The following is a 26,400-nucleotide window of genomic DNA, read 5'->3' as shown; positions in this document are numbered from 1 at the left end:
CCAGTCCGTGCTTGTTTCCCGGGCCCAGAATCGCCGTTCCACAATATCCACATGACCCATTGCCACCGTGATGTCCTCGGCGCTGGGTCTCGTGGTTTCTGACAGCTCTGTGCTACTCTCATACTTCAGGCCCTCACCGCGGTGCCGTAGCCTCCTCGCCTGATTTCTCTGTATCTGCCTCTGGGAAAGGTGGATGAGAAGCTGCGAGGCGTTGAGAACGGCCACAACTGCAGCGATGGTCGCAGCGGGCTCCATGCTCGCAGTGCTGTGGCGTCCGTGCTGTCACTGACCAGAAAAGTGAGCGAACTGATTTCCCGCCGGCGCTTTCAGGGAGGGAGGGAGGGCGGTAGTGACGGACGGATGACAACAGTCATCCAAAAGCACCCTCGACACATTTTTTTACCCAGAAGGCATTGGCGGCTCGACCCAGAATTCCAATGGGCAGCGAGGACTGCGGGAACTGTGGGATAGCTGCCCACAGTGCACCGCTTCCAATGTCGACGCTTGCCCCGTTAGTGTGGACTCACAAAGTCGAATTACTGTCCTTAGTGTGGACACACACGTTCGACTTTGCAATATTGATTCCACATATTCGATTTAAGTGAAATCGAACTACCCTCGTAGTGTAGACATACCCTTAAAGTCCACTCCACTATAGAACATTTAGTGTGCTCCAGCATGGACCAATTAATGAGCAACATATGTTTAAAAATCACATGCCCAGAGTCTGCATTACCCCACTGTATAAACAAGCCCTTATGTATTGGTGGTTACATGGTGGTTATTGGATGAACATGGATTTTGCTTTCTTGCTCTTTTTGTTTGTTTCGTGTTTCATTGGCGTTTGGCAGTTAAAACTGAAAAACAGAAGCCTTACAAAAAACCCAGAATGATTTAGGCCTCAGATTTCTTAACAGTTAATTAGTTTCACATCTGATAAATAAAATGTGCAGTGTAGCTCAAATAAAATAGTTATAAGGTAATACTTCCTTATAATGCAGATGGTTTGTGTTTTTTATTTATGCAGTAAATCTATGGATATTCATTACCTATTATATTTAGATTATTTGAAATGTTTACAAAAAATCAAATAAATAAAGTCCTTTTGTTGGTACACATTAGTATAGTCTGCTTTAACAGTGAGCATCATATGGTCAGTCATTTATTGTGCACTTTACATGGTAATCCATTAAGTATCTCAGCTGTTGTTCTTCCTAATTAATTGTCATTATGTATGCTACAATTTTGTAGTTAGAAAACAGAGATGGATCACCCTGTCTTAGAAATGCAGCCTTAGTCCTAGGCATAATACACACTAAATTGAGTTGCCCTCTATAAGGAATTTAAGGATACTAATTAACATAAAGGTTATTGCATCTTGCAGGGACACAGGGATTTTAAATTTAGACTGTTCTGCAGTAGTTCTGATTAAAGACTAAAGAGTTTTGGCTTGGTCTTGTTTTATGATTCTCTCTTTTGGGATGGACAAAGTTTGACCGACTGAAACCAGAACTGCTACTCCTGCCTAAACTCCAGAGTTAGGCTTTGTCTACACTGGATTTTCGTCGGTAAAACTTTTGTCATTCAGGGGTGTGAAAAAAAGTTTCACTGGCAAAAAGCGCCGATGTGAACAGTGCTTTGTCGGTGGGAGAGCTCTCCTGTTGACAAAGCTACCGCCGCTCACTGGGGGTGGAAATTTTTTGTCAGCAGGAAAGCTCTCTCCTGCCGACAAAGAGCGGCTAGACTGCGCACCTTTAGCGGCACGGCTGTAGCGGCACAGCTGTGTCACTAAAAGGTGTGTAGTGTAGACATAGACTCACAAAGTGCAGAGTTCATTTTGACCTTTTCCCCATGTACCTCAACTCCTTGCACCCCATGGTTGTTCTCCGAAAGTCTTTATTCAAACAGAATAGCCAATGAAGAATTGGGGGCCGTAGAAATTTTGTCTGAGTGAGGACTGCAAGTTTGGGTCCCTGAAGTATAGGGCTGTTCTATTATTTAAAATATGCCTGAAATGCTATAGACCAACTCAATTCTCTATTCAGGTTCCATAACTGAGGTGACATCACCGATAGACAAGTTATATACAAGTGCAGGTTGAAGCATCATTTGGAGGGGAAGGGCTAGATATTTTGACATAAAAATAATCCAAACATTACTAATTAGCTAAGCTAATTATAGGTTGGGTGCTCCTCAGTCTGGCTTTTGAGGACATTCAGTGCATATTGCTGATTGGTTTTTAAAGCTTTTCATGGTGTTCTCACTGACAACATTTGAAACCTGATCCATGAGTCTTGTGCAGTCAACTCTCTGAGGTCACCCACACCCCTCCTTCTGCTTAGGATGTGTGAAGTGGGCATTGCAGCTTTTGCTGTAGAAGGCCTTTCAGTATGGAAAACAGTCCCCACATCCCAATTCATCTTTCTTCGTCCGACCTGGCTTTTCACATTGTACTAAAGTTTTCCTCCCCACCCCATGACTACTCTTGGCTCTATACATATTTCCTTTCTTTTCAATCCCTTCTTTTTCCTTATTACAAATTAACCAGTCACCAGGACCAGATGATATTCACCCAAGAGTTCTGAAGGAATTCAAATGTGAAATTGCAGAACTACTAACTGTGGTATATAACCTATCATTTAAATCAGCTTCTGTACCGAATGACTGGAGGATAGCTAACGTGACGCCATTTAAAAAAAAAAAAAAAAAAAAGCTCCAGAGGTATCCCGGAAATTACAGGCTGGTAATCCTAACTTCAGTACCCAGCAAATTGGTTGAACTATAGTAAAGAACAGAATTATCAGACATATAGATTAACACAATTTGTTGGGGAAGAGTCAACATGGTTTTTGTAAAGGGAAACCATGCCACACCAATCTACTAGAATTCTTGGAGGGGGTCAACAAGCATGTGGACAAGGGTGATATTGTGTACTTAGATTTTCAGAAAGCCTTTGACAAGGTGCCTCACCAAAGGCTATTAAGCAAAGTAAGGAGTCATAGGATAAGAGGGAAGGTCCTCTCATGAATTGGTAACTGGTTAAAAGATAGAAAACAAATGGTAGGAATAAATGGTCAGTTTTCAGAATGGAGAGAGGTAAATAGTGGTGTCCCCCAGGGGTCTGTACAGGTACCAGTACTATTCAAAATATCCATAAATGATCTGGAAAAAGGGGTAAACAGTAAGGTGGCAAAATTTGCAGATGATACAAAACTACTCAAGATAGTTAAGTCCAAAGCAGACTGCCAAGAGTTACAAAAGGATTTCACAAAACTGGGTGACTGGGCAACAAAATGGCAGATGAAATTCAGTGTTGAAAAATGCAAAGTAATGCACATTGGAAAACATAATCCCAACTATACATATAAAATGATGGCGTCTAAAATAGCTGTTATCACTCAAGAAAGAGATCTTGGAGTCATTGAAACATCGACTCAATGTGCAGCGGCAGTCAAAAAAGCTAACTGAATGTTATGAATCATTAGGAAAGGGATAGATAATAAAACAGAAAATATCATATTGCCTCTATATAAATCCAGGGTATGCCCACATCTTGAATACTGCATGCAGATTTGGTCGCTCCATCTCAAAAAAGATATATTGGAATTGGAAAAGGTACAGAAAAGGGCAACAAAATGATTAGGGGTATAGAACTGCTTCCATATGAGGAGAGATTAATAATACTGGGACTTTTCAGCTTGGAAAAGAGACAGCTGAGGGGGGGTATGCTAGAGGTCTATAAAATCATGACTGGTGTGGAGAAAGTAAATAAGGAAGTGTTATTTACTCCTCATAACACAAGAACTAGGGGTCACCAAATTAAATTAATCAGCAGAGATTTAAAATGAACAAAAGAAAGTATTTCTTCATACAATGCACAGTCAACCTGTGGAACTCTTTGCCAGGGAATGTTGAAAAGGCCAAGACTATAACAGGGTTCAAAAAAGAACTAGATAAGTTAATGGAGGATAGGTCCATCAATTAGCCGGGATGGGCAGGGATGGTGTCCCTAGCCTCTGTTTGCCAGAAACTAGGAATGGGCGACGGATCACTTGATGATTACCTGTTCTGTTCATTCCCTCTTGGGCACCTGGCATTGGCCACTGTTGGAAGACAGGATACTGAGCTACATGGACCATTGGTCTGACCAAGTATGGCTGTTCTTATGTTCTTAACTTCATTTGTTTTTATTTAAAGAGGTTAGACTTTTGTTTTTATTCTGTTAATAGAACCCAACTAACTTTGCTGTGGAGCACTAGATAAATGTATTTATCATTATTATTATTTATTGCCAAAATTGTTTGAATTAATTTAAATTCCTTACAGATTACCTTTATAACCTCCTATGGTATTTTTATTGTTTTCAGAAAATTGTCCTATTTTCCCCCCTTTTCTGTAAAGTACAGTTCCCTGACCTATACATATATCCTGTGAAAATAAGATATTCTGTATTCACTACAGTATAAAAGAAAATGAGTCCATAGAGGACAGATATCTTTGGGGAAATGGAAATTACTCATCTGTCATTCATTTGTCTGATGATAACTTCCTGCATATACCCATAAACCTTTGAATGTTAGTAAGAGTGTATTTAGACCTTTGTATTAAGGAATAAATGGAAACATTAGACTGCATCCTTTACAGGACACATTTAAATGGTATCAAGTGTAAAAATCTGACCATATTGTAGATAATGTAATACCCCTAGAGTAATATTGTCAGCTGGCTTCTTGTCTCTTCACAATAGATGGAGATAGCCCTGCAAAAATCAAGATTGTGTGTGTGACAAATACAACATCAGATATGTGGGAGTCAGTATCTGAGGGAATGAGATGCTCCTGTCTCACTTATACTTTCTAGGAATTTTCAACTGCAGTTAGTTTCCCAAGTTGGCTGCAATGGAGGCTGGCGTGGTACAGAGTCAGGACAGAATCATCTGGAGGAGGAAACAATATTTCCAGTTGTCTCCTAAATTGTGGCTTATTTATACCATTCTGTTGATGCAAAGGGGACAGAACCAGCCTTCAGTGAATATCCTTATAGCAGAGAGATTTTCAACTGACCTGTAGCCAGCACAATGACTCTGTGCCTTCCTCCCAGATAGATCTACTCGCTGTAGTAACTTACTGGGCTGGAGATGCAGGATGCAGGAATATTTTTAAAGGGTTGTAAAGGTATCAGAAGAAAGCATGTAGGTAAGCCAGCCTGAAAAAGATTAATTGAAAGCACAACTTCACTGAAAAGCATAGATATGTGGAGTATAAACTAGCAAACTGCTCAATCAGCTTATGAGTTCATAATAACCTTAGGCATAAATGTATTTAAAAGCAGTTAAACCTGATATAGTTGGTTCTTTGTTACATAACTCACTGATTCATGCAAACAGGGATCCAAATATTGCCTTTCTAGATCTCTGTGAAAAAGTAGTTATGAGGAAGAAGTATTTTTCATTGCCTCCAATGCTTTACCAACAGAAAGCTACTGGCTTTTCATTCCTTTCTCTTATCAAGGCTATTTGGAAGACTGAGGTAAAGGGATTGAAGAAGTGTTCAACCAGTTAAAGAATATTTACATAATTAAAATAGCAGTATGTTATTGCACATATTTGCATCATCTGCTTAGTTTACTGACAAATGTCCCCATTTGGATCCCATTGAAAACAGAAATTTTGTCCTTGCTTAAAATAAGAGTAGATTCAGAGCTGTCATCAAGTTTTTATTGCTGTCAGTACTGTCTCATGCATAATCAACCCATTTCTTGACTTAATTTAGACTCCAGAAAGTTATTGTTGCTGGTGAGATATTCCACAGAAATGATACATCTTGATTTTTAGCTGCCATGTTGAGCAAGTCATTATAAAAATCTTGTTTTGACTTGTCATCTGAGTAAATCTAATAGGGAAACAAATTGCTGATGGGGAATAACTAAGGAACACCAAGATGTCATTTTTACATAGTCCCTTTCTATCCGATAACCACACACCTTTCTTTTACAGCTGAAATTATTTGAAAGTAAAAGGCCTGTATTTTCAGGACACACTTTAGAACAGGTACACACATTACTCCAGCACAGAAGAAGGAAAGGCAGGCTACCCTTCTGGTGTGTTCAGTATAGGTTCACTGTAGAGCCCTGTTCAGATACACAAATGTGTATCCTCATCCTTTCCAGGATCCGCAAATATTATCTGTGCATATCTGCATCCGCAGATGTGGGTATCTGCAGATATCCATGGATTTGCAGGGCTCTACACTGGGGGCCAGACTGAGGCTCCAAGGTATCCTCCCCACCGGAATCCAGTTGGGGAGAGCCGCGTGGGGAGTGTGGGTCCCTCCACCTGCTCTGGGCAGGGAGCCCAAGCAGCCCCCCTCCCAGGGCGGGTGGAGGGATCCAGGCTCCCCACAGCTGCCAGTGCGGCTCTCCCTGACATGGCTTCCGCTGGGAGTGGTGGCTCGGAGCCGCAGCCCAGCCACGGTAAGAGCTGGGTGGGCAGCTGTGGGGAGCCATGGCGGACCCTCCACCTCACAGGGCAGGAGGAGCGTCTGTTCCGTGGCTCCTTACAGCTGCCCACCCGGCTCTTACTGTCAGAGTACTGCGTGGATACAAAATTTGTATCCGCAGCCGCACTGCTATCCGCAGAAATGGTCCACGGATATAAAGCAGATACTCGTGGACTTGCAGGGCTCTCTCTATTCATTTGATGTGAACTAGAATGGGTACAAACATCAAAAAAATTATAATATAAACAACAAAGGAAAAGATATGTAGATGCAATTCCAACTGGTTCATTTGTGATTTTAAATTTGGAAATGCAAATAAGGTTATTGTGTCAGCCTCTCCTAAAGAATTTGTCTACCTAGCCCCAGGACATTTTATGTCAGGTTTTTCTACCAGTCATTAAGCTGTCCAACACCCACTCCAATGAGCTGGGCCAGGTGCTAGGCAGATGGGATGGTATGTGGGAGAAATCCTTCCTCCTCCTCCCCTCAAAGGCGGAAATCACTGTAGAGCGACTTCATGGAGATGACTCCAGATCAGTGGTTAAAATGCACTCTGTGGCCCCTGTGCAGAGATAAGGGAGGTCAGGAGACTCCATACAAGTGTATCTCTGGAACCATGTCCCAACCATGCACACTGACACCAAATCAGTTCTGTTACCAGCCAGAGAGAGAGGTGCAGAATTTGTACTATAGTAAATATCTTAAAACTTACACAACTTTTAATTGAACGCAGCATAGTAGTATCACTCTGCAAAGTTACACTGGCCTCAGGAAAGCAGAATGTTCTTTAACTGATAAGATTTTCTAACTACTTTATCATAATAATAATACTGGAATTGTTGGTTTTAAACACCTTTATACTTAGACACTGTCTTTTCTAGGTTACATTTCGGACAAGAATCTATCACTGTAATATTAACAGCCAAGGAGTGATCTGCCTTGACATTTTAAAAGACAACTGGAGTCCAGCATTAACCATTTCTAAAGTTCTCCTCTCCATCTGCTCACTTCTTACAGACTGCAACCCTGGTAAGAAATTAACACTGGTTTTACTTTTGCATTCATTCACATCTAGCTTTCTGTTATCTATTAGTATCTGCTTGGTACAGTGTTTTACTACTGTGTAAAAAAAAATAAGACATAAAATGTAGATTTAAAATTTAGTGCATGTGATTGCTATAATGCTAAGTGAAAAAATGTACACGAGATAAATTAAAGAGAAAACATATTGTCAGAAGGGCAGGTGCATTTTTAGTGTTTGAGAATAAAAATATGCTATTTCAAACTAAAGAGTTTAATCCCTAATATATCCCTAGCAGTAAGTGCTATTTGAGAAATGTGGGATATTACAGCCAGATAATATTACTGAACATTGAAATGGAAAGCTTCCATTTAGACATCCTTCTGAAAAGAGTATTATAGTACCAATTCTGGTGGAAGGCTAACAAAACAGTTTACAAATAATAGGCATTAATGTAGAGAGTAGGCAGTCACTCTTACTAACTAGTATAGTGGTTAACCATTCCCCTCAACTTTCAGTCACACATCTGGTTGCTTCCTACTGACTGCTAGGCCTGTGGCTCCACCTTTGTCCTGCCCCCAATGACCAAGGACTGATTCTGATTGTACAACTGAGGATCCGAAACATTCCAAAATAATGAGTCAGGCTCCCAAAACTCATGAAATTGGCTTACGTGTCATGAGATTTTTAACATGATACATACTGGAGTCTTTTTATTTCCCTTCTGGTTTCTAAGCCTGTAAGATTCATGTTTTGAAGTTTTGTTTTGTTTTTTTCCAAACCACAAGGGCTAGAAACTTACTTTAAAAGAAGAAGAAAAAGAAGGAAAACTGAGCTTGTAATCACAGTCCTCCAGGAGCTGGGGCTTTAAGAAAAACACTAAAATATCTGAAGGCTCACAATGAAATTCTGAGGCTAGGCAAGTGTTTGACTGGCTAAATTCCTTCATTTGGGGTTGCCTTAGATGTGATACAAAAAGCTGCAGTTAGATGTAAAAAGGAGTCCAATATATAGTTACCTGTGGTGACTGAAATAACGCAGCCCAAACTTACAGGAAAAATGAGATCCTAGTAACGCTCACAATGTCCCAGTTAAAAGCTGAAACAGTAAAGGAGACTGGACAGTTACTAAATATCTTGTGACTTCAGGAATGTTTATTTCTGGTGTTTAGGGCGCCCCCTACTTATGTGTTGGAGGGACTTCATGTCAGGGCCGGCTCTGGCTTTTTTGCCGCCCCAGGGGGAGGGCGCCGGGGGGGGAGGGCGGCTGGAGCCCCGGGGGAGGGCAGCGAGCCCCGGCGGGGGCTCCGCTCTCCCCCCGGTGGCCAGAGCCCCGGCGGGGGCTCGGTTCCCCCCCCCCTCCGGCGGCCAGAGCGCCGGGGGCAGGGCGGCGAGCCCCGGCGGGGTCTCGGCTCTCCCACCGGCGGCCAGAGCGCCGGGGGCAGGGCGGCGAGCCCCGGCTGGGGCTCGGCTCTCCCCCCGGCGGCCAGAGCGCAGGGCGGCGAGCCCCGGCAGGGGCTCACCGCTCTCCTCCAGGCGGCCAGGGGGAGGGCGCGGGGGGAGGGCGGCCAGAGCGCCGGGGGGGAGGGCGGCGAGCCTGGCTGTGGCCCCGCTCTCCCTGGCAGCCGGAGCGCCGCCCCGCCCCCCTCCAGGTGCCGCCCCAAGCACCAGCTTGGTTGCCTGGTGCCTGGAGCCGGCCCTGCTTCATGTGCACACTTCTCACTATACATTTTATTGAGCAGAGGCTTGTCTTTTGATACAGCTGGAGTGGTAACACAAGTGTAAAGAAAAGAAAACTAATAGTCTAGGAGTCTTTAGAATAAGCATAAGGGGTATGGTGACATTAATGGAAAATATGGAGTTTTCTATTAGTGATATATGGGCACTTTAAAAGTTAGTGGGAAAGCTGCGTTTGAGTTAGAAGTTGGAAATATAAATAGTTGGGGGGGGGGCGGTCTGGTCTCTAAAGGGACACTATCAACTTGAAAATATAGTCTGTTTCAAATAGTGAATTAAAAGTAATTCACCTGCCCTGTAGCACCCCTGCCATTTTTTGTAGTTTTACGATCGGATTTTTATTTTCTTAATGTTTTTTCCTCCCCTATGATTGTGTGAAATACCCACACAAAATAACAGCAGAAACTGGATGAGTATACAGGGGAAACAGTAAATGTGACTATACAAAGAATGCTGTCAAGTGCACAAAGTAAACAAACTCAAAAAGATTGAGGAAAGAAGTGTTTTTTCCCCCTGTAGTCTCTTTCAATTATAGTAATCTTGGGTGTTATTGTAACTGTAGTTGGTAAATCATTTTGTACAAAAGTTTGATTTTTTAAGTTAAGTATCCCTTTAAATACTCTTTGGGGATTTGCTTACTGTGACTTGTGTGTTTCATACCTTGACTTTGAGGAATGAATAGTATTCCTATGTTTTGCTTTGTGAGCTCACCTCTCCTGAATGTGAAATGTTGAGCTCTTTGTTTCCTGTCTTTTGGATTGTTTGTTTATTCCTATTCTTGGTAATTTACGTACATGTGAACTCTGTATTTTAGTGGTATGTTTTTGAAATTGAAGACTTCTACAAATTTAAGGGCTCTTATTTTTCATTGTACAGCCTGATGTGATAGCGCTACTCATTTCTATGTCTGGCTGCACTCTAACAGTTCTCCTGCTTGTGCCATTTGTTTCATTTTCTGAGTCCAGTTCTGGTGCTATTTTATCATTAACAAACTGTTGGATTAGACATTCCCTGCAATCTAATTTGAACATGGTGTTGTAAATTGACTCGCTCTTTCTCTCAGTGGGGGAATCATTTTGAAAATAGCCCTGGCACATCTGGGAGAAATATTGTATATATATTCTCTATTAGCTGGGAGCAATTTTCAATCCACTTTGTCCTCCCTTCGTCTAAGGTATACTGCCTCATCTTAGAGGCAGAGACCCAGCAGGGGGCTCAAGTCGATAAGCAACCTTGAACTCTTTGTTCACCATTCACCAAACAGGCAGAAGCAGATCAGGTCAAATGGAAAGGCAACACTGAATATCCCACAAATATAAACACTTAGGATGTGTGAGTTCCCCCCTCCACACACACACACACACACACACACTTTGAAGGGAAAAATCAAGTATCAGTTACCCAGTAGTCTTACATTTATGCAAATCTTCATTATAACAACAAATACCAGTAAGAATGTCAGCTAATTAACCCTCAGCCATACACAGTGATTAAACTGAGCTGGAGCACAGCTGCAGCTTCCTTGGCAAGCATAGCTATTCTTCTCAAACAGGCTGAGCAAATGAAAAGAGGTATTTGCTCCTGCCGCTTCTGTCACTCACACAGTAATCTACAAAAGACATTGAGAGCGTCTCTTTCCTCACTGGTTATATACATCACTGCCCTTTGTTTTGTGTTACTTGAGGCAGGAACTTGTTTGTCCTTTTTAAACAGCTAATATAATCCTTTACTCATAAGCTGTCTCAGACTCTTCAGTTCTGATAATTATTAATTGTCTCTATTTTGCTTAGCAGTATCAGACAGTAAATTGTGTTAACAAATGTCTGAATTTTGTAACAGCTGGCTGACTTTTGGGAAGGGCGGGGGGGAGGAGTGATACAGTATTTGTGTATAACTGAACACGTGTGAGCTATCTGCAAAAATAACAGAGGCAATTGTAATGGTAACAGAGAAATGTAAGAAATGAATGAAATGCTAACATTCCCCTGGTAGATATTAGTTTGTATTTTCATTTAAATTGACATCCTCAGGTTAAAAATTCCATATATTTTTACAAAGGAAGACCCCAGTCCTCCAAACATTTTGGCATGTCCATAAGTTTACTTGCATGAGTAGTCCTGTAAAGCTTATTGGACTACTCATGTGCATAAAGTAAAGCATGTTTGCAGGATCTTGGCCTAAGAAAGTTTACTTTTCAATAGTTAGGTGTTATGGGCTTGTCTAGGGCTAGGTCTACACTACAGCGGGGGGTCGACCTAAGATACGCAACTTCAGCTACGTGAATAGCGTAGCTGAAGTGGCGTATTTTAGGTCGACTTACCTGGCTGTGAGGACGGCGGCAAGTCGACCGCTGCCGCGCCGACGACGACTCCGCTACCGCCTCTTGCTGCGGTGGATTTCCGGAGTCGACGGTAGAGCCATCAGGGATCGATTTTATCGCATCTTCACTAGACGCGGTAAGTCGATCCCCGATAGACCGATTGCTACCCGCCGATCCGGCGGGTAGTGAAGACGTGCCCTAGGCCAGGAGTTATTCCAGAATAGCTATTCAGGTATAGCTATTCTGAAATAAGCATGTTCACACGTGGAGGCATAGCTGTTGTGCTTTAAATGCATACCCTAACTTAATCCAAATTAACTTTCAAATGTAGAAAAGCCCTTGGTTTACTTTTATGCATTTTTTCACAACTTGAAATATGAAAATTAATTATTTTTACTTTTGTCTCTAGACAGTTTTGTTCTCTGTTTCTCATGCACTAGGAAAATACTGAAGCATTTGGCTTGCAAACACTGTAGGAGAAATACTTAAATAAAAAACTTTTATTGGAATTTTTCTTTAAATGTCCAACAACTTTTCTATTGACTTTTAAGTTTTATAAATCCTTATTTTTACACAATCTAAACTTGGGATTTAAAATGGCCTGATATTGTCTTTAGTGTCTAGCTGCCTAATATAGAATCATGTGTATTTAAGAATTTGTGCAAATCAGTTTTAATTTGTGGGCTACACCCAATACAAACCACCATTTTAATTAAGGCATCTAGGTAGAACATGTTAGATTTGTAGGGGCTGAAATCCTATAGCTGCCGCACCCAACATTCATGTTTTTTTCACCCATGTTAAACTGCATATGCATTTAAATTAATCATGTGACATTTAACTCACGCCAATCTTTGCATATTTTGTCATTGTTTGATTTTTATTAAATAGCATTATTTCCATATATAAAGTTCTAAATTCAATTAAATTTTATACTTTGAGTGATTGCACATGTCCATTCCACTTCAGGTGTGTGTGCCCAGAGCACTTTCAGAGATTTTTCCCTCTGTGGTATCCATCAGGGTGGGGTATGCACCCTCTTCTTCCTCCCACTGCTCTCTAATGGAATAAAGGGCAGAGCCAGGCACGACCCTTCTTACTGCCCGTGACAGTTGTTGGAGTGTCTTAGCTTGCTACCTCAAGATTTTCCCCACTGTTCATATATGGTTGGTACTCACTTTTAGTCATAGTTTTTTAGTGTTAAAATTAGTAATAGTATTAAGTTTCCTTTATTAGACTGGGGAGGTGTATAATCTTCAGTTCCTTTTGTTAGATGCTGGTTTTGGTGCCGGGGCATGCCTTGGTCACCAGGCTTTGAACCATGTGAGTCCCGCAAGAAACATGTCAGTGAGCAACCTTCACTCCACTGGCCTGAACTGGCTTGGAGAGACTCAAGTCAGGGATCGCTGCCAAATCTGCAGGGAATTTAAGCCAAGAACCAAGAAAAACGGGGAGGCCAGACCTAAATTTCTTCTGATGGAGGCAGCCCTGCGCCCACCCTCAGAGCCTTCCCATTCAGAGCTAGTACTAAGCACAACCTCTTCAGTCAGGAACACTCCCCCTGTTTTGGCCAAACCCTGATGCCAGTCATCTTGCCCAGTACTGAAGAAAATAGCTTCTAAGGACTCTGTATCCAGATTGAGGTCCCTGCACCAAAGTTCGGCAAGCATGCTGAGAAAGATAGTAGAGGGTGCTCAATACTGAGGCAGTCATCTACTCAGGTGGGACCATCGACTCCAATGTTGGCCACGGCCCAATTGAGACTGGCCCCTGAAGCAACACTATCTCGGGGGGAGGGATAGCTCTGTGGTTTGAGCATTGGCCTGCTAAACCCAGGGTTGTGAGTTCAATCCTTGAGGGGGCCACTTAGGGATCTGGGGCAAAAATCAGTACTTGGTCCTGCTAGTGAAGGTAGGGGGCTGGACTTGATGACCTTTCAGGATCCCTTCCAGTTCTATGAGATAGGTATATCTCCATATATTAGTTCAGCCGTGTCATCCTTGTTGACTCAACAGCAAGACTCTATCCCATTGCCATCAACTCCGGAAGCTTATGCAGCAGCATGTGATCTGCTCAGTCTCTCGATACCAGTTTTGCCAGCAAGCCAAGAACCCTCTCGCCCAATGCCATCGGGTGGTAGTAAAAGTTTGTTGGCTGCTTCATCTCAGCATTGGGTAGTATGGGCGCCTCTGGACACGTGAGTGCTCATCGTACGGTACCATCCAGAGGAAACTGAGTGATGATTTCTCCAGTGCTGTCTATTCTGGGCTCCCGATGCCAATCTCCGGCACCAACAGGAACAGCCTTGGTTGAAAGAAGCTGATTCATCCTCAGACTCGGCGGTCAGCTCGTATGTGTCAGTCATGTCATTATTCCCCTCCAAGCGTTTACACTCCCTAGTACCCACCAGAGGCTGTGTTGTGCCTGGACAGTAGAGATCCATGGCTTGGAAGAAACTGGGGTTTGGAGACTTACCAATGGCCATTTTGGAACTCGTGGGGGTTTCCCCATCTCCCCAGGTAGACTCCGCACTCTCCCCACTCTACTTTCTCAAGTAGGTCACGAGACCCACCCTGGCAGGATACCACACCCAGTACTAGGTTTGGCTTGAGCAAGAGGAAATTGCTCCAATGAATCTCCCCTTGGAGGACTCTGAGTAGGCTCCACTATGGTCAGCTTTGGCTTCCTCCTCTTCGTCATTCAACAAGGGAGTGGTAGTGGAGGTGAGGAACTCTTTGACTGGTGATTATAGAGCCCATCAGGACCTTCTAAAGAGGGTGGCTTTTGCCTTGGGTATTCAGGTCACACAGACTGGTCAACATCTGAGCATCTGTAGGATCTTCTCAAGTGGTGCTCTAAATTAATGAGACTGTCTTGAAGCTCACCAGAGTCCTGTGGCTAACTCTATCTCCTCTTCCACTCACCCACAGCAAAAAGGGCTGAGTGCAGGTATTGTGTCTCCTTCTAGGGGTTTGAAGATGTTTATACCCACTCCCCTCCAGGGTCATTGGTGGTTTCAGCTGCCAGTGAGAGAGTGCCAGGGTCAGTAAGCATCTACCCCAAAAGCAAAGAAGCTTGATCTATTTTGCAGAAAGCTTTATTCAACTGCTGGACTGCAACTCAGGATTGCTGATCAGCAGGCATTTCTGGGACATTAAGATATTGTGCCAGAGGTTAAAATCACAAAGATTTTAAAGACAGATTCCCAGAGGACGAGAGGCAAGAGTTCCTCTCTGTGGTGGACGAGGGAAAGTTAGTAGCTAGGATCTCACATCAGATTAATTTGGATGCCGCCAACTCTGCAGCTAGAGCCTTGGCATCAGCCATTATGATGAGCAGATGTTCGTGGCTCCAGTCTGCTCTCCCTCAGGAGGTCCAACCAAACCATTGGGGATCTTCCTTTTGAGGGACTGTTGCTTTTCTCAAAGCAGACAGATGACTTTATGGCCTGAAGGATTCCAGTGCAACACTAAAGTCTTTGGGCATTTATTCACCTGACCCAGAGAAGTAGCAGCCACACCACTGTCTCTCATTTATAACTCACCAACAGGAGGTAATTTGGAAAAAGGGCAGAAGTTATAGGAGAAGGATCTTGTTCCCCAGTGGGACTTAAACCTAGTGTTGTCAAAACTAATGGGTCCTCCCTCCCTTTGAACCTTTAGCTACTTGCTTTCTCTCTCAGTGAAAGTCGCCTTTTTAGGGTCAAATCACCCCAGCCAGGAGAGTGGGTAAATTATGAGCTCTTTTGTCTCATCCTGCATATACTGTCTTCTGCAAGAACTAGATGCACCTATGCCCTCATCCAAAATTTCTCACCAAGATGGGTTCTCACTTCCTTATTAATCAGGCGATGTGCTTATCAACTTTGTTCCCCAAACCTCAGTCTCATCAGGATGATAAGAAACTCCGTATTGGATGTTAGGAGAGCATTAGTATTTTACTAGAATAGGACTAAACCGTTTAGATCAGTCTTGTATTCATGGCAGTTGCAGACAGGATGAAGGGCATTCCAGTCTCTCTTTGTAGATCTCCTCTTGTATTTAGTTGTGTTACGACTTCGCCAATATAATTCCACCGAGTAAGTTGCTGGCACATTCAACCAGACCTCAAACAGCCTTTCTGGCCCAGGTGCCTATTCTGGACATTTGCCAAACAGCAACTTGGTCTGCTGTGCATATCTCCACTTCACATTATAACATCTCTCATCAATCTAGAGATGATGCTAGATTTGGACATGTGATCTCCAGTCATTTTCAGGTTGACTCCGATCCCACCTCCAGATCAAACTGCTTGTGAGTCACCTGAAGTTGGACTGGACATGTGCAGTCACTCAAATAAGAAAAGGTTGCTAACCTGTTCTGTAATTGTTATTCTTTGAGATGTGGTGAATGTGTCTATTCCACAACCCACCCTCCTTCCCCTCTATATTGCAGTCTATCTGGAAGGAAGGAACTGAGAGGTGTCTGGGGTTCAGGCATACAGACAGGGCCGGCTCTGGCTTTTTTGCCGCCCCAGGCAAAAGAGCCTCCGGCCGCCCCCCCCCCCCACACCTGCGGGGGGGGGGGAGGGCGGCCGGAGCCCCCGGGGGGGGGGCGGGGACCAGGGGGAGGGCGCCGGGGGGGAGGGCGGCCGGAGCCCTGGGGGGAGGGCGGCGAGCCCCGGCGGGGGCTCCGCTCTCCCCCCGGCGGCCGGAGCCCTGGGAGAAGGGCGGCGAGCCCCAGCGGGGGCTCCGCTCTCCCCCCCCGGCGGCCAGAGCGCCGGGGGCAGGGCGGCGAACCCCGGCGGGGGCTCCGCTCTCCCCCCGGCGGCCAGAGCGCAGGGGGCAGGGCAGCGAGAGGGCAGCGAGCCCCTGCTGGGGCTCGCCGCTTTCCCCCTGGCGGCCGGGGGGAGGGCGGCGAGCCCGGCTGTGGCCCCGCTCTCCCCGGGGGCCGTAGCGCCGCGCCGCCCCCCTCCAGGTGCCGCCCCAAGCACAAGCTTGGTGGGCTGGTGCCTGGAGCCGGCCCTGCATACAGATGCCTGGCATGGGCCTATAGTGCACATGCCCAGAAGCAGAAACAGAGGCACCGAGGGAACTTTTACTGCAAAAACATAGGCGCTGAGCAATTTTTGGCACCTACAAAGCTCAGGGGCAGATGAACAGGGCTTTTGTGAATCCCTGATTCTGGGATTTAGGCACCTAAAGTGGCAGTTAGACACTTAAGTCCTTTTGTGATTCCAGTCCTTAATGTGCAGTTTAACATGCTTCACATAGTATAACATACTTCAGTTAGTGGTATGAATTAGGGCTGTCAAGCAGTAAAAAAAATTAATCGTGATTAATCATGTGATTAATCGCACTGTTAAACAATAATAGAATACCATTTATTTAAGTATTTTTGGATATTTTCTACATTTTCAAATATATTGATTTCAATTACAACACAGAATACAAAGTGTACAGTGCTCACTTTATATTTATTTTTGATTATAAGTATTTGCACTGTAAAAATACAAAAGAAATAGTATTTTTCAATTCACCTAATACAAGGACTGTAGTGCAGTCTCTTTATCGTGAAAGTTGAACTTACAAATGTAGAATTATGTACAAAAGAAACTGCATTCAAAAATAAAACGATGTAAAATTTTAGCGCCTATACGTCCACTCAGTCCTACTGCTTGTTCAACCAATCGCTCAGACAGACAAGTTTGTTTACATTTGCAGGAGATAATGCTGCCCGCTTCTTGTTTACAATGTCACCTGAAAGTGAGAACAGGCGTCCTCATGGCACTGTTGTAGCCAGCATTGCAAGATACATATGTGCCAGATGCGCTAAAGATTCATATGTCCCTCCATACTTCAACCACCATTCCAGGGAACATGCATCCATGCTGATGACGGGTTCTGCTTGATAACAATCCAAGGCAGTGCAGACCGATGCATGTTCATTTTCATGATCTGAGTCAGTTGCCACTAGCAGAAGGTTAATTTTTTTTTTTTTTTTTTTGGGTGGTTCGGGTTCTTTAGTTTCCGTATCGGAGTGTTGCTCTTTTAAGACTTCTGAAAGCATGTTCCACACCTCGTCCCTCTCAGATTTAGGAAGGCACTTCAGATTCTTAAACCTTGGGTCGAGTGCTGTAGCTATCTTTAGAAATCTCACATTGGTACCTTCTTTGCGTTTTGTGAAATCTGCAGTGAAAGTGTTCTTAAAATGAACAACGTGCTGGATCGTCATCCGAGACTGCTCTAACATGAAATATATGGAAGAAAGCGGGTAAAACAGAACAGGGGACATACAACTCTCCCCCAAGGAGTTCAGTCACAAATTTAATTAACGCATTATTTTTTTAACAAGCATCATCAGCATGGAAGCATGTCCTCTGGAATTGTGGCTGAAGCATGAAGGGGCATATGAATGTTTAGCATATCTGGCATGAAAATACCTTGCAATGCCGGCTACAAAAGTGCCATGAGAACGCTTGTTCTCATTTTCTGATGACATTGTAAAAAAGAAGCGGGCAGCATTATCTCCTGTAAATGTAAACAAACTTGTTTGCCTTAGCGATTGGCTGAACAAGAAGTAGGACTGAGTGGACTTATAGGCTCTGAAGTTTTATGTTGTTTTGTTTGAGTGAAGTTATGTAACAAAAAAAATGTACATTTGTAAATTGAACTTTCACGACAACGAGATTGCACTATAGTACTTGTATGAGGTGAATTGAAAAATAGTATTTCTTTTGTTTATCATTTTTACAGTGCAAATATTTGTAATCAAAAATAATATACAATTTGATTTCAATTACAACATAGAATACAATATATATGAAAATGTAGAAAAACATCCAAAATATGTAATAAATTTCAATTGGTATTCTATTGTTTAACAGTGAAATTAAAACTGCAATTAATCGCGATAAATTTTTTTTATCATGATTATTTTTTTGAGTTAATCGCGTGAGTTAAGTGTGATTAATCAACAGCCCTAGTATGAATACATTTGTATTTAGCATTGCTTTTAGACCAAATACTAGACTTTTACCAATATGCCTTTATTGGATGATTTCCTATTTAATAACCTACATTTAATAACCTGGGTGCATATCTTAACAACTTGCTTTTATCTAAACATGGATAAACAAAGTCAGATAACATCCTAAGATTATTGGGCTCTTTACTTGTCCCACTAAGAGACACTGGAGACTTGCCTCCAGGCTTTCCTTGTATGAGTCGTCTTTATGATTTTATCTTTCACAGTAATTTCATTGTTTTCAGCCCAGAGTAGGTATTGGTGACAGTTGTGGATAACATGTTGTTGCGGCTTTTTTATTATAGCTACAAGATATCCATGTAGTTTGGCAGGATACAGAAAGTATTTAGGCAGTTTTATATCCTGCCTAAATACTTCCTGCCAAAAAAAGCTTGCTTATCTACACCTGCACGGGGGTACTGGCATTTAGGAAACTTAGTAGTAGGGATACATCTATTGTGATAATCCTTGCTTTTGTTTTCCCAGAGGCCAGCAAGGTCCTAGACTGGTACAGCTGAGAATATAAAATCCCAGCCTTTTTATTCTTTGCTGAGAGGGATTCAGTAGTGTTTCTCAGAATATTATCTGATCTTCATTTGTGGAATAGCTCAGTGGTTTGAGCATTGGCCTGCTAAACCCAGGGTTGTGAGTTCAATCCTTGAGGGGGCCACTTGGGGATCTGGGGCAAAATCAGTACTTGGTCCTGCTAGTGAAGGGAGGGGGCTGGACTCAATGACCTTTCAAGGTCCCTTCCAGTTCTAGGAGATAGGATATCTCCATTAATTAATTAATTAATAAAAATGCTCCTTTCTCTTATTCCTCCCAGCTATCAGACATTCCCCCTGCTGAAAGCTGAATTTAAGAACTCAGGGTGATTGTAAGTTTGAAATGCCTATAGCGTCTAGGTACAGGATGTCTCAATCCTCACTATTGCAATCTGTTATCTGTACTTTAGAGCTATCATTTTGCCACTATGAACAAACTTGACCTAAGATTCAGATCTGAATCTCATTCTGCAGACTTATTATTGAAAGAGAGGGTTAAGCTGTGAGAAGTTAAAGAGAAGGTAAAGAGACGCTAAAGAAACTAAAGATAAGTTAAAGAGAAGCTGTGAGAAGTTAAAGAGAAGTAAGGAATTTAATTTTCTATTATAAAAAAATAGAAGCAGACTAATGCATACTGGAAAGGTTATTGATTTTATAAAGTAATGGTAAATCTTTTTTAAAAAAACTGTGTTGCCAAAATGTCTATAGAAAATGGGAACAACAGCGTTTGTTCTATGAAACTATGAAAAGAGTTTCTGCACTGTAATTCCATCAGCTGTTTGTAGATCTGCAGTGCTATTGTCATAGTAGGTGGTGATGATGATTCTAGAAAATCCCTTTAAAAATAGGCAAAGTAGAATCTAATATACTGCATTTTTTGAGGTTGACTATCCACTGATATTTCAATTTCTCTTCAGAGCCCACAGTCATTCCGCCAGTTGCACTTCCAGAGCACTATCAACTGTGCAACAAAATAATCTAATTTTGTCATATGAGCTTGCTTGTCCTTTGTGTGGGCAGCAAGGTATCACGCAAACAGTGAAATTGATCTGTTGTCTAAGATTATTTTATTTTATTAGCTTAGAGCTATTTTCCCGCTTTTCTTCACTGAGCTTATAACCATGTTCTTTCAATAAATATGATGATTCCTACTTACTTATGTTTCATCACATCACACTGCAGCATGCTCTTCTTGCCAGAGAGATCATGATTGCATTAAAAAGATCTTTACCTGGTCATTCAAAGAAGATACTAAATAGGGGACAATAAGCAGGAGCTAAGCCTGTTAGGAAGCAATTCATGAAGTAGATTCTTTTATTTGCAATATGCCTTTCATAACCTTTTGAAAATCCCTACCCCAGCTCCTCTCCAGAAGATATTAGCTAGTTCCAGACTAAAAATACCAAAATCAAATAGTTTGTCTAATTAATCTGTCACATTTTTATTGGACCTGGAGCCCATTTTTTTCAGACTTTTTTTTTTGGTCACAGCCGATTTAACAATGTTGATCGGTTCTATCTTAAATTGACACTGCTACAGACTTTTTCAGGGCAATCCTTTCTTCAGTATTGTCATTCTGCAGTAATTGAGTGCAGAACAGAAATGGTCTGTTTTGTTCCCTGAGAAGCACAACTGTATCTTTTTTTCATGTTCCTTTAGAAACAACTTGTTCATTATTATGGCCTCTGACAACATCTGTGTTAAACAATAGACCTATTTCTTACTAACTGCTTTACATTTCCCTGCAAGTCCTGCAGTGCACATTATATGCCTATATAGAGTTGGAGATTTTCAACCCAGGTTATCACTCGTTCCAGAATAAACTCATATCATCAGTTTCTTTGAGGTTTTCTAGGCATTCGGTTCTCTTTCCTTCTAATCACTGGTGTCTCTTCCCCCCACCCCACCCAGCGTGGTGGAGCTCGGGCTTCGGCTTTGACCCTCGGGTGGCCTCAGGGTTCAGTCCCCCATCCTGGGCTCATGTAGTAATTTTTGTTATCAGAAAGGAATCGCAGTGCAATGAAGTTTGAGAACCCCTGGTGTAAAAGTTCAGGCTTGGACGGGAGCCCTAAGCCCAAACACCTATTCCTCAATTAAACAGCTCCATAGCCCGAGCCTGGCAAGCCGAGTGTTTAACTGCAGTGTAGACATATCCTTAGGGCCAGAATTTTAATGTTAGTTAGGCATCTAGTGGGATTTTCCAAAGCACCAGGAGCCTAACTCCCATTTAAAATAATGGGAATTAGGTCCAGCTTCAAAAGCATATAGGTGCCTGTCTGCATCTGTAGGTAACTAAATATCTTGAAAAATCTGGCCATTACATATCTGCATAACTTTACACATGTGAGTAGATCTATATGTACTTACCTTAGTGTATGTGATTAGCATGTAAAGTTATGCACATGTGTAAATGTTTGCAGGATTGGGGCCTAAACTACAGCATCATATATTGATAATTATACACAGATCGGTAATGAAGAGAATGAATTTACTTTTCCATTAAGAGCATATAAAAATGTTAGAGATTTTGTTTCAGTTCAACAGACTAACTCTCCCTCAGCATGAGTCCATGATTGTAGGAATCGTTATAGCAACAGGGAAAGCATTCATTAAATAGAAAATAGTTCATAGGTCTCAGGGGAAAGACTTAATACTCTGATGTCTCTTGTAGTCTCTACAGTAACTGTCTTGGAATAGCTGTAGATCTTAATTGTGTGGGGGAAGGATGGTGTATTTATGTAGACCTAAATCTTTGTACACCTTCAAGTTGCACATGGAGAACACTTGATGTGTGGAAGTTAGCACAGTACTAATACCAAGAAATGTGAGCATTCATCCATGCAGGTATGTACTTTTAAACAGTCATTAGACCATCATAAAAAAAAATCAAGAGAGTCATAAGAAGGTTGCATGGAAATACTTAGGTTAAAACAATACTAACAGAAAATAAGTATTCAGAAGAATAAGGACTGCTCTAATAATTTTATTCTGAAAACTGTCTGGAGTTATTTATATAAGAATACATTCAGTGGGTGTTATATAATTTAAGCAAGTGGCACAGATTACATTGTTAAGGTAATGTGTATTCTGTAGTGTCTTAAACATACTGTAGTAATTAGATACAATTCCAAACTGAGTCATACATGCACTTAGCCAAAAGATTCACAATTTTACAGCAAAAACATAAGTTTAAATAATATTAATGAACATAGAAGTTCTTGTACTGAAACAAGTTAATATTCCACTAGTCAGATATGTTGTCTTCAAGATTGCCTAGTGCCAGGAGATTCAGTGAAAGGTGTTAAATTCCCTGAAGTCACTTACTCATATAATATACAAGAATAATTTCCTTCCTGACCACTAACTAGTGATCAGTTCATGTCTTGAAGCATGAGCACTATTAGCCCTTGAAAATTTAACTTACATTACAATGACTTGTGTTTGTAAATCTTTTTTTAATCTTCCTAAATTGGTTGCCTCAATAGTATCCTATAACAAGATAGTGAATTCCACATGCTTAATTATTTGGTGTGTAAAACAATTATTTCCTTTTTATTTTTTTTCTAAACTTGTAGCTTTTATTTTATGTGTCCCATTATTATGGGAAAAGATAACTAGGAGCACCTCACTGGCATTTTTCTATATCATTCATTAATTTATATCTATCATATATTCTATTGCTCTTCTCCTTTACAGAATAAATAATCCTAATCTTTAATCATTCATTCTTTGGGAAAGATCCACTAGTGCCGCTAAGTATTTTTGTACTCCTTCTCTGTGCCTTTTATACTTTGGCTTTATCTTTATTTAAGACAAGGTGAGAGACTTAACTTTAGTCACAATGAGGTCCTATCATTAGTTTATTAAATGAGACCTAATTAATGGGCTAATCAAACCCAAATCAACAAGGATTTCAGATTTAAAGCTCAAGAGACATTGTGAGATATAAATAAAAAAGGGTTACAGTGAACACTAGTCATTAATGGTCAGATTCTGCCCTCGGATTCTGCAAGTCCCATTACCTTCAGGGTAAATTGATGAACTGGGATGCTAGTATCAGAGGGGTAGTCGTTTTAGTCTGGATCTGTAAAAAGCAACAAAGAGTCCTGTGGCACCTTATAGACTAACAGACGTATTGGAGCATAAGCTTTCGTGGGTGAATACCACATCAGCCAAACTGGACAGCCCCCACGCAAAAGGACAAACGTACACAAGTCAGACACCAGGAATGGCAACACACAAAAACCTGCAGGAGAATACACCACTCTCCCCAGAGACACAACAGCAGATTCAAAGGTAGCCATCCCGCACCAAAAAAAACCCAGGACCAGACCCCAAAGAGAAACCGCCGAGCCCCAGCCTACCCGCAAACTTGACACCACCAGCCCAGGACCAAACAAAGACTGTGAATGGCCAGCCAACCACAAAAGCAGTCTCTCCTCTCCTGGTGCCCACACCCCAACCGCCAGAAGAAATGGACACAAGTCAGATATTAGGAATGGCAATATACAAAAACCTGTAGGAGAACACTTCGATCTCCCTGGACACACAATAGCAGATTTAAAGGTAGCCATCCTGCAGCAAAAAAACTTCAGGACCAGACTTCAAAGAGAAACTCTGAGCTTCAGTTCATTTGCAAATTTGACACCATCAGCTCAGGATTAAACAAAGACTGTGAATGGCTAGCCACCTACAAAAGCAGTTTCTCCTCCCTTGGTGTTCACACCTCAACTGCTAAAAGAGGGCCTCATCCTCCCTGATTGAACTAACGTCATTATCTCTAGACTGATTCTTGCCTGCATATTTATACCTGCCTCTGGAAATTTCTACTACATGCATCTGACGAAGTGGGTATTCACCCACAAAAGCTTATGCTCCAATACGTCTGTCAGTCTATAAGGTGCCACAGGACTCTGGGATGCTAGTGTGACTGATTTTAAGTATACCTTAATACTGTCTTTTAAAAATCAGTCTCTTCAAAATAATAAAGAGAAAAGGCAATACACTTTTTTTAAAAAAAGCTAGCATACATAAGCCATAAAACAGGGGTTCTCAAACTGGGGGTCGGGACCCCTCGGGGGTTGCGAGGTTATTAGATGGGGGGTTTGCGAGCTGTCAGCCTCCATCCCAAACCCCGCTTTGCCTCCAGCATTTTTAATAGTGTTAAATATATTAAAAAGTGTTTTTAAATTTATAAGGGCGGTCACACTCAGAGGCTTGCTATGTGAAAGGGGTCACCAGTACAAAAGTTTGAGAACCACTACCATCAAAGATGTGATAAATACACAGTTACAAACCTTAAATGTGTGGTGATCTTTGCATCAAGGGAAAATTCATATTTAGGGAGGTGTGAAAATATGATTTTTACATTAGTCCTAGCAGAATCAATGTGATCTGCTGAACCATGTTTATCTTAAAGCATTTTAAATTGAGAATAATTGATAGGTCCCACAAATGCAGAATAAGGAGTCCATTCTCCTCTCAATCAGCATTTGTAACTCCAAATACTAGGGGAATATAGCCTTTACACTACACATGATGAGTCCTTATGAAATTTACAATAAAAAAACCTTACTGCAGTTGCATAGAATAACTCGGTTATTTTAATTATTTTTGTCTCTAAAACATTTAGTCAGCATTAAAGACTACAAATTTTATTTAAAAATAGCACCTAGAGTAATTAGAATCAAATGCCAAAATTCATCTTAAACTACTATCTTTTTTTTCAAAATTCACTTTGATCATTTACAGTTGTGTCCTGCATTTTGTCTGTCAGTTACTGGCAGCAGGACCTTAATTACAGTGTAGTTTCACGAATGATGCCACATTTGGACTTGGCTAAGGTGGTTTCTCCTGCTGAGAATTGGTTGATATTTTATGAAGCCCACTGCTTACTGTATGCAATATTTTCTCATTAAGATAGCTGCATGAACCTGAAACAAAACTTTTATTAAAAGGTGGTTGAGATAGTAAAAACTCCTTCCCCAGAATACAAGTGATGATTTAACAGTGTTTCTACACTTAATCCTCTTTTAATCTGGTATTCAGCATTTCCCAGTAAACACAAGGGCCAGATCACCAGCTCATATAAATTGGCATAGTTTCTGCTGAGGAGCTTGCCCAAGATTTTCATCAATATTTTTAGACAGTTATGTTTTTCCTCTATCTTGTTTTTACACATGGGAAGGGAGTTGGCAAAATAAAGAGTTTAAATTTTTTTACGAGGCAAAATATCTATAATGTCCCTGCACCCTCCTTTCCTTTTTGTATTTTTCAAAGGCAAGTCCAGTTTCTAGTTCTGGGTCTTTATGTAGCCCCAGATCTTATCCTTCTAATTGGCCACGAACAGACTCCATACCTCTGATTAGTTCAGCCACCTTTAATGCTTCTTCCACTTCTTAAGCTATTTACCATTGCTCACCATACAAATCTCACACTTCCATTATTCTTGAAGTTTCTGAAAATAAGCTTGCTATATCAATATCAGCTGACCTTGGCCCTCCAGCTTTTTCACCACAAGACTGCAGTAGCGCTTCTGAAAACCTCATAACCAACTGTCAGATGCACAAAGCTTACAATCATGGCTATAAATCATCTGGCTATCCAATCCACTGCTTTCTTAAGTAACATTTCAGAAACCTGTGTTCCTGAGTGGTTCTGATTTTACCTTTAGAAGTGATCTACATCTTTGCAAGTGTTTCTAGTTTGTTCTGTTGCATGACTAATTTGACACAATTCAGTATTTTTATGAATTTTTGCAGCCATCACATAACATCAGATAAAGCCATTTATTTGCCATTTGCTGCTCTGGTATCCCTGATTTCTGAGCAGCCAGGTCTTTAAATTCATGGCAGGACTTCAGGTGCAGTAGTTGGAGGATAAGACATTTATGTGAACAGCATAACACATATAGCTTAAGGGTGTCCAGTTTAAGGATGGGCTGCTATCTTAAGATATAACATTCATTATGGGTACAAAATAGAACTGTGATTCGGAGCTATTTGTGGCACAACCCATGTGCATAATGCTTAATAGGAGGGAATATCCACAGAATGGAATATATTGCATTCTTAAGTACATAGTTATTTAAATAACACTTACGATTAAAATCAGTGTGTTCAACAAATAGTTCTGCATTTATTATAGTACTGGTGTTAAAATGAACATTTGGCTTTAAATATACTGGCCACCCCCTACCCTCCTCCCCCCCCCCCCCCCAAACACACACACACACACACACACTTTCTACAGCCTTTAAACAGTTTAAACTTATAGTG

At 41.6% G+C, this 26,400-nt stretch overlaps 1 protein-coding gene across 1 annotated transcript in view; it reads left to right on the top strand.

The window, feature by feature from the left end:
• LOC112116838 (ubiquitin-conjugating enzyme E2 E2) overlaps positions 1-26,400 on the top strand; it is a 314,374-nt gene that overhangs the window by 268,912 nt on the left and 19,062 nt on the right. The window contains exon 5 of the mRNA XM_026649377.2: positions 7,379-7,526. Within this exon, the coding sequence (XP_026505162.1) occupies positions 7,379-7,526 (148 nt within the window). The remainder of the gene's footprint in view (positions 1-7,378; positions 7,527-26,400) is intronic.

The sequence above is a fragment of the Terrapene carolina genome, unplaced genomic scaffold (genome assembly GCF_002925995.2).
Source record: "Terrapene carolina triunguis isolate 2854851 unplaced genomic scaffold, T_m_triunguis-2.0 Scaffold84, whole genome shotgun sequence".
Classification (NCBI taxonomy): Eukaryota; Metazoa; Chordata; order Testudines; family Emydidae; genus Terrapene; species Terrapene triunguis.
This window is presented reverse-complemented; position numbering and strand designations above follow the sequence as displayed.